Source organism: Lipotes vexillifer, unplaced genomic scaffold (genome assembly GCF_000442215.2).
Source record: "Lipotes vexillifer unplaced genomic scaffold, Lipotes_vexillifer_v1.1 scaffold58, whole genome shotgun sequence".
In the NCBI taxonomy this organism is placed as follows: Eukaryota; Metazoa; Chordata; class Mammalia; order Artiodactyla; family Lipotidae; genus Lipotes; species Lipotes vexillifer.
In genome coordinates, this window is record NW_006781997.1 from 1,157,262 (window position 1) to 1,166,758 (window position 9,497).

The 9,497-nt window shown below is 40.5% G+C and overlaps 1 protein-coding gene across 1 annotated transcript in view; it reads right to left on the reverse strand.

Moving 5' to 3' along the window:
* Positions 1-9,497, reverse strand: part of GJA1 (gap junction protein alpha 1) — a 14,577-nt gene that overhangs the window by 2,193 nt on the left and 2,887 nt on the right. The window contains 1 exon segment of the mRNA XM_007472181.1: positions 1-725. This exon segment is cut by the window's left edge and continues 2 nt beyond it. Within this exon segment, the coding sequence (XP_007472243.1) occupies positions 1-709 (709 nt within the window). The 5' untranslated portion in view covers positions 710-725.

Here is a 9,497-nt window from a genome sequence, read left to right on the forward strand (position 1 = left end):
TAACACCCTTGAAGAAGACATAGAAGAGTTCGATGATGTTCAAGCCAAGAGACACCAAGGACACGACCAGCATGAAGATGATGAAGATGGTTTTCTCTGTGGGACGAGAAAGGAAGCAGTCCACCTGATGCGGGCAGGGATCTCTTTTACAAGTGTAAACAGCACTCAAACTGAATCCATAGATGTACCACTGGATCAGCAAGAAGGCTACCTCAAAGACAGACTTGAAGAGGATACTGATGATGTAGGTTCGCAGCAAGCCCCCTCGCATTTTCACCTTGCCATGCTCTTCGATGCCATACTTGAACTTCTTTATTTCAATCTGCTTCAAGTGCATCTCCACATTCCTACCATCAGTTTGGGCAACTTTGAGTTCCTCCTCTTTCTTGTTCAGTTTCTCTTCCTTTCGCATCACGTAGAACACATGAGCCAGGTACAAGAGTGTGGGAACAGACACAAATATGATCTGCAGGACCCAGAAACGCACATGAGAGATTGGGAAAGATTTGTCATAGCAGACGTTTTCACAACCAGGTTGTTGAGTGTTACAGCGAAAGGCAGACTGCTCATCACCCCAGGCTGACTCAACTGCTGTCCCCAGTAGCAGGATTCGGAAAATGAAAAGGACTGACAGCCACACCTTCCCTCCAGCAGTAGAATAGGCTTGAACCTTGTCAAGGAGTTTGCCTAAGGCACTCCAGTCACCCATGTTGCCTGGGCACCACCTGAAAAGAAAAAGACAACTAAATGATCATAGACCACAGATTGTTAGTTTAATATACAGTTTCTTTCAGCCAGCAGTCAAAGTACTGTAAAAGATCTCCTATCTTTCTAGCACTCTTCAAAAACAAACAAACAAATAAACAAACAAAAAGGCCACAGGTGCAAACTCTTCCATTTTCCCCTGAAAAGAGCTCTCAGATTTTCTTGAGATACACTAAATCTTCGAAACAGCAGAGCCTATGTGCAGAGTAAATTGCGATCTTAACCTTGCTAAGATGTATTACTTGCTCAACCACTGTCTTACCACGTGACTTGAGAAGTTGTCTGCGCTAAGTGTCTCTGCTTATTTTATCCCTCTGGACGGTCCAATTAGAGAACTGTTCTTACCTGATAGGACTGTGTCTGCATGCACACCCAAGCAAAATGCTGATATGTGGTATTCAAAAAGCATGGGTACCTAAGAATTGAGGTAAGAACACCCATACCCGTGCACATGCATGCAACCTGTTTTCAAACCTCATTCCTATTACATATAGTACTTTATTCCTAATTGTATCCTGAAATGTTTCTCCTTGGTAATTCAAGTGTCATTTGTGCATATTCTACAGTGTTGTCATTTATACTTCTCTGTTTCTTCTTAAGCAGTGACTTATGTGGTTCAGAAGTCTGTCTTCTGCCCAGAGGAAAATACGTTGTGCTGAAACACACCATTTTGATACACTGTGTCCCTAGATGCAGGAACCTACTTTCAAAAAACAAGACTAAATGCACATCACATTTCAAGTAAGAGTTCAATTGACCTCGACACTAATTATAGCCTGAGAAATAAAAAGACAACTTTAGTGTTATCTCTAGTAAAAATGATTGGTTTTAATCTTTGGATTGCTGTACAAGTAAGTTCCTTTACTGGGCTTTGGGCCCTCAGCCCACACACTCTATTTAACTTCCTATCAATACCTAGATATCTCAAGCCTAGGACTTCCCCATTATTGGAGCTGATATGACAGGAATCCCAAAAGTTATTTAGTGCAATTTATTCTTCTAATGCCAATAGTCCTTTTAACTGATGAAAATTGAGGTCTTAAGTATATAGGAAATATTCAGCTATCCGTAGAGCCAGAAAAAGACTTTCAATCCCAAGACCAAGGCTTCCCAATGCACGACACTGGTCTTAAAATTATAGCAAAGCTGGGTTAACGTTAGAAATGTTTCCGTGCTTTAACATATACAGTCTTAGCGGGGGCTGAAATCTGGTAAGAAATGAATAACATTGCATGTGGCAGCCAGAGAGAATATAGTCTAATTTTCAGCAGAGAGTAATTGGAGGGTTCAGAATGGGATGAAGTAGTCAAAGATTATTTAATAATTAAAAACAAGCAAAGCAAAGACTTTTCAGGAGCTTATTGAATTTTAAATAGTATAACTAGGGCTTCCCTGGTGGCGGAGTGGTTGAGAGTCCACCTGCCGATGCAGGGGACACGGGTTCGTGCCCCGGTCCGGGAGGATCCCACATGCCGCGGAGCGGCTGGGCCCGTGGGCCATGGCCGCTGAGCCTGCGCGTCCGGAGCCTGTGCTCCGCAGAGGGAGAGGCCACAACAGTGAGAGGCCCGCGTACCGCAAAAAAAAAAAAAAAAAAGTATAACTAAAAGTAGGATTATATAGGCTTCCTAGAAATATGTTTGTTGTCTGGATATAAAGAATTTTTCACCTGGTATTAAACTATAAGCCATCTTCTCCTTGTGGGAAGTAAATGAGGTCCATGGGAATCTTCTTCCCCACCAAGCAATATTACATTTCTGTCTAATGCCTGTACCTCCTGGCTATAGAGGCCAGAAAAAAATGAATTGGAAACCTGGCCTGGGATTTCCTGGATGGAACAAAGAAGAGATGGCTGATCCATAAACTGAAACTGTATCAGCTATCTAAATTAGCTGTCAGTGAGTATTTCTGATGACAGCCCAGAGACTGGTGCCAAAGAAAGGGGGGTGGGTGATGGGAAAAGGTTGGAGGTGGGTGGGCAAGTTACAGTAAATAACGCCCCCCCTGCCAGTGGTCATAAAAAAGGGAGCTTCACCTCTAGGAAGGGCCATTTTAGATTGTGAAGCGGAAGTGAAATTGATGTACGGAAAGAGCAGTCAAACAAGAACAAAGGCTTGCAGGACTGACAAAAAGAGTGAAATAGCCAGGGAAAAGCTTGAAAAGCTTGAAGAGAGGCAGTAATTTAGCTTTGACGGACAGTTTGATATGAGAGAATGTAAAAGAAAGAAACTACAATTTAGCAGAAGACACTACACTGGGAATGACGAAGCACAGTCCGTGAGGGTCAAACAAACAGAACAGAATTTTTGAAGCTCTATCAATAGACAGTTTCGGTGTGATGATGTGTAAATTGGTCCCGATTCTGTGTAGAGAATTACAATGTTTTGCCAGTGTCATCTGCTTTTGCTCAATACTCCAGTTTTGCGGGGGTGGGGGTGGGGATGAATGACAAAAGCAATCAAGTAAAAAATGATAAACTGCACACATCTCTTCACATTCACGTGATGATCGAGCTCAAGAAAAACTTAACATGCTTCAGGTACGCTGAGAAGTTGTCATTTTAGTCAGTGTTTCATTATTATTCAAAGTAAAATATGTAGATGCTTGTGGCAATTAATTACTAAGTTTCTTTACACTCTATGGAAAAATAAAACTTGAGTTTCATATAATTCTGAGATTCCACAAAAATACCCTATAGTGCCACAGTATGTAAACAGGTTCACTGGACAGCTCTCTAGGTAGTAGCCAAGTTGTCTTTTCTTTAAACAGCCACCCAGTTGTCATTTGCATTAACTGAGTTATACTCTTTTATCTGAATGAGATGAATTATCCAATTGGACACCTAGTATCCTGCAACATGTAGATACCTGTTATTAGCACTATCATCAGATAATGTTTAATGTGATGGCTTATAATGCCGTTATCTTTTTGGTAGTCATTCACTTTGCTGTGAATTAAAAGTTCTATCAACTGGTTGTCCCCTCATCCCCATTATTATTTTCATTTTTCCAAGTCATAGTTGAAAAAGTAATGCCCTTTTATAAGAAGAGGTCATAATTATGTTTACAGAAACCCTAGCATTGATTTACAGACTATATATCCCATTCACATTCACTAGTATGAGACAGGTATATTCCTTATTTGATATATGATAACATCATGGCAGTTGAGCATATATCCTGTATATTCATGCCTTCACCTCTAGGTTCCCAGGGTGGAAATTTATATGTAGATTAAGGTCTAGGTTAAGGAGTTGTACAAACTTCTCATTAGGAGCATATGCTTGACAGTAGCTGGACCGTCCTTCTTGTGTCCTCTATGCACCATGTTAGACAACATTTTCCATTGCTTTTCATGGCCCTCTAGACTAGAAGCCAAAAACCAGTCACACCAGGTGTGACCGCCCAAGGACCCTCTGGGCCCTTTGCAGGTTCCCGAAGGGCATCAGAATCACTTAGCAGCATGTGTTAAGAACATACATTCCTGACACTCACCAGTTTGAATGAATATCATGGGGTGAGGGTGGGGGGTGGCTGTGAATCATTCTTTTGTTTTTTTTCTTTTTCTAAACAAATGCACCAGGTGATTCTGAAGTAAGTTTTCAGGCCAAGAGGCAAATGTTTCTTGACATTTTTTGGTGCTCTGTCTCGTCTCTCGTTCAAAATATTTAGGAGTAGGGAAATGGCAGGAGAGCAGAAAGGGATTGAGTGTCTAAAAAGGTCAAGGGGATGTGGGGGCAGGGTTAGTGTGGGGAGCAGAAGTCTCTGGGCAACTGGGAACTGAGCTTACCCTTTACTGTACAGCCCCCTGTCCCTCCACCTCCATCGGCTGCTCCCCAAGAGCACAAGGACTCAAATGCTTTATTCAAAATGAAAAATAAAAACTTCTATTTTAAGTTACTTTTGACTGTCCCCTTTTCCAGAGCCATATAAACAAATCACTGTGCCAAAGCTAGTCACTTTGCTGTGTCATTAATGTTCTAATAATTATTAGGAGAATTAGAATATATTTTACTTCCAATTTTAAAGATTTTCCCAAGAAGAGACACTGTAATGAGTTGAGAGTGGGGAACTAAAATAAAATAAAGGTAAATAGGATGGCTTCCTGCTAAAAATCCACTTAATGGATTTGGGGGGGGGGGCGGGGCAGAAGTACTGTGTGTGTTTCTAATATCCTAAACCAAACATTATAAGCCCCTTGGGACTTCCCTGGCAGTCCAGTGGTTAAGACTCCGAGCTTCCACTGCAGGGGGCACAGGTTCAATCCCTGGTTGGGGAACTAGGAGCCGGCATGCCCTAGGGTGCAGCCAAAACAAAAAAAACTATAAGCCCCAAAACTAAACTGTAAACTCTCCTAATGTTTTTCTTTAATTTTTGTAAGAACCCCTCTCCCTTGCAGTAAATGTCTTTGAGTGGGCTCTGTTGTGACCATTCCTCTATAGTTACAACAGCCAGATGTGCTTTTGGTAATATTCATACCCACACATAATTAACATAATCTACATTCAATCTGTCTGCAAATTCTATAGGCTTTATCTTCCCCCTAAAACAGACTATGAGTCTCACCACCAGCCCTGCTCTTAGCCTGATCTCAGCCATCATCAGGTTACTTGTCACCTTTCTTCAGGTTATATGTCAAGACCCTAGTTACCCTGCTCTCCAATCTATTCTCCTCAGTCAGTCTTGAAAAACTAACAAGCCGATCTGCCTTGATCAGCTTGGTTCCATCCCCATGGCTTGTTCTGGTATCACCTCATCACCCAGCACTCTAGGCCTCTCACTTGCTACTCCCCTTGTTCTGTTTTTGTTTTTTAATGGCCCTTAGCTCTACTTGGCACATTATGTATTTACTTGTTTATTGTTTGTCTGCCTCCATGACAAGGACTTATCACTATCTGCTTTCCTCAGCTAGAATGTGAGCTCCATGAGGGAGTTTCTTTTGTCCACTGCTGTATCTCCAGTGCTTAAAAGAGTTAAGAGATAGTGAATATCTATTGAATGAATTAAAAGCGGCTTGCACAAAGAAAGGTACCAGGTTTCACCAGTTTTGTTTGTTTGTTTACTATCTCCTTGGGACTCTCTTAATTATAGTTATATATCCCAAACTTCTGAAGTTTCAAATTAATTAAGAAGAGACTTCCACAGTGAAAAAAAAAAAAAAGTGGTATTGTCAGCATCTCATATTACACGGACTATTAAATTTTCAAGTGATAATTGCTGTGACAGAGAACTCTCTGAAACAACATACTTTAAATGATTCCTGAACAGGCAATATGACTGAATTAAGAAAACAGCCTCTTTAACAAAGAATTTGTTAAACAAGGTCTTGAATTTATTACACAAGGTCATAGTGATTTGGGATTCTTGCAGAACTGCACCAGGTATCATAGATATTTATGCAGTTTCACTACTCTGCTGTTTTACAGGTTAACATTTTAAAACAACACCACCACCAAAAAAAAAAAACAAAACCTTGTTCGGTCCAATTCTGCAGTATTCTAATTCTGACTGGACGACACAATTCAATTGTCGCCGAAAGAGACCCCACAGTGTCTTGCAATAGAAGAAATAATCTGTTAAAACTTGTGTTTATTTCAAGAATGATAAATCTCGGGGTAAGATTGGGACTCTGAAGGGAAGAATAACAGCTGATATCAACTCTGGTTAATATAACATCTCTATATAGTTTGAGTGTATGTTAGGCAGTTAAGTGATTTGAATCAGGTACCACAGAAAATGTATCTTCCCAGTTCATCAGGTAATATACAACCTTTGCTTCCTTATACCCAGGTAGTTAGCCTAACTCTGTGATGTATCAAACCTATTCCGTGTAAACCTCTGTTTTATTTAAAATTCTGTCTCATGGCTCCCTGATTAGCCTTAGATTCCTTTGTAAAGACTGAAATACTGCTACATTTCTGCAGGTATCTGATGTGTGGCATTGCTTTTTTGAGGGAGGTAGGATGGGGAACACACTAACAAGCCTTCTTTCCATGGCCCTCACCCTTTTTCATCACCCTGTCAGCACACATCAGCCTCCACAGAACAATGAGATGAGATGGGAGTTGAGGAGTAAGGGACTCCATCCAAAGAGACGATCCCTTCCCTAGTCCAATAGCTACCACTCAACTCCCCTACTAACGGAAGTTTCTAATGGTCACTTGAGGGGTGCTAGAGGAAAGAGCCTAAGTCAGAAACTGCAGGCTAAAAGCCATGTTCTTAGATTGTGATTGGATGGACTTTAAAATAATGCTATTTCTATCAGTTTTGGTGCTTCCCCCAAATGTCACCTCCAAATTTACTATTTTTATTGAACAGCCTAGTTATTTTGTCATCATATAAACACACTCTTAGAGCCCTCACAAGTGTATTGATTAAGAACAGTCTATTTTCCTTAATGAGCATTAAATGAATAACTCATGCACATGAGGCTCTTAATAAAAGCTCAGTAATGTTTAGCTATTACTCTTTAAATGAATTTTAGATATAGATATAGCCCACTTATTTTCTAACTTTGGCATCCTTTCTTTAGCAAAATAGCAGCTAAGAAGTGATTAACATTTGCCTAATGGTAATCAAAATTAGTTTTCTAGATGCTCCTGTAATGAGTAAAATATTGCTATTTTAGCAACCTCAAAGAGACTTATGAGAAGCAGGAATTTACCCTTTATCAATTAATAGGGAGAAAAGACCATGAAGAGGGTCTTTGTGTTTCTATTTGGAGGCATCTCTTCTAAATCATGGAAAAAGTCATATACTATAGAATGTATCTGCCTTACAGAAATTGCTAAAAAATACTATATATTTTCTATATTACTGTAAATTTTAAACATTCCATAAAACACATTTTTTTTTGGCCGTCCTGAGTGGCATGTGGGATCTTAGTTCCCTGACCAGGGATCAAATTCACGCCCCCTGCAGTGGAAGTGCGGAGTCTTAACCACTGGACCGCCAGGGAAGTCCCAAAACACATATTTTTAAGAAACTATTTAGAAAGCTAGGAAAACTTGGATGTGAAGCTTATTGAAAGTTAAGAAATTCTTAAAGAAAAATTTATATATATATATATCTCACACTGGTTTGTGTTTTAACTTTGGCAAAAGACAGTATGTACATACATAGCCAAATGGTGAATCTAGACAGGCAAAGTGGAGACAAAGTGAAGAATTTAGGTAGTTACCCGAAGGAGGTTGGGGGGGACTCCCATTGAGGAGAAACTCTGGGGATATTTTTTTAAACTTGACTTATCTATACTGAATGTTGACATTATTGGTAAACACTAGCTAATTAATAATTAATAACTTGTCTCCCCGGAGCTGAACTAACTTAACGTGTGTGAATATGCTCCAACAATCTATTCAAACAATTAAGAATCTTGAAGGGAAGTCAGATCAGAACAGGAAAGGTGGAGTAGAAGGTATTAATCACTGGTGACTTTCCTATCATTCCCTTCCCTCAGTATCATACACAGAGGCTCTGAGGCTCATACCAACCTACCCCTCTGGATATCATCAGAGAAATGAAGGGATGCACTGTAATGTGAGGCTTTCATCCTTCTCTACACAGGAACTGGAAACACGTAAGTAACAAAACAACTCTCAATATCTGAAAACACACCCTTTCAGACATTTGCTTGGAACTGTGTTTCCCAGGGTCAGCAATGTAAGAAATTACACTGTAAAGGGCCAGGAATTGAGTGGATGGGGTGGCAGTGATAAACTATAAAAGGTAGTAGAAAAATGTGGAACATATTTAAACAGCGAAGAGAGTAGGATCAAAGCATTACCACTGCATTTTCCAGGCGAAGGACAGGTGATAACTACACTAACTTTGGAAACTACAAAGCACCAGACGTACACACTGCTAGGACAGAATAACCTTCTGGCAATCTGGCCTACATAGAAGAATTACCCTTTCTCCTGAAGGGTTTTCTACCTGGCTTTTTTCATTCTTTGAGACAGAGTTAATTTAATGAGGTCTTTGCATTACTGCAGGATTTTATTCTTGGCAATCCTTGTATAAGTTAGGCTTTAAAAAATTTTTTCATAATCTACTCCTCAAACTGCCTGAGGCATTTTAGGCTGAGTTCAAGTGTGCCCAATTATCAGAGGGTGAGATTAAGCATCTTTTCATTACCAGCTTGGTTTGGGAAGCAGAACAAATTAAACCCACCTCCAAATAAAGCCACGTCTATTTTTCCAACAGTTTATAGCTCTCCTCTTCCCACCCCCACTTTGTACTCCTGGAGAGAAACACAGGCACGCCCTAGAGTGAGGATGAGGTTGGTCAAGGAGAGCTTTTGATAAGCTTTATCAGAGATGCTCTGTAAACATCTGGATGGCCAGCCAAGAGGATAAGGGTGGGCGAGCCGCTGCTGGGAACTCAGGATTTGAGTTTCCGAATTCTGATCTGCCTCTGGACACGTCATGAGCTCTTTACTCATTTCATTATGGGGCTTCCTCCGCTCTCCCCACCCCATCCCTATTCTTGGGAAGTTCTGAGAACTTACAGAAGAGTTACAAGTGCCATTTAGGCACGGTAATTCCCAAGGTACTCAGATTTCCTTATGCTTTATACAGTAGGATTGAACAAGTTCAAAAAAGAAAAAAAAAGGACACTGCGGGTGCGGGTTTTGGAAGGGAAATTAGATTGACACATTTAATTCAATTAATCACTTGCTCTTCTTTTACCATTTGGCCACAGTCCATCTCCGCCTCCCCCCCCCCGCCTCCCACC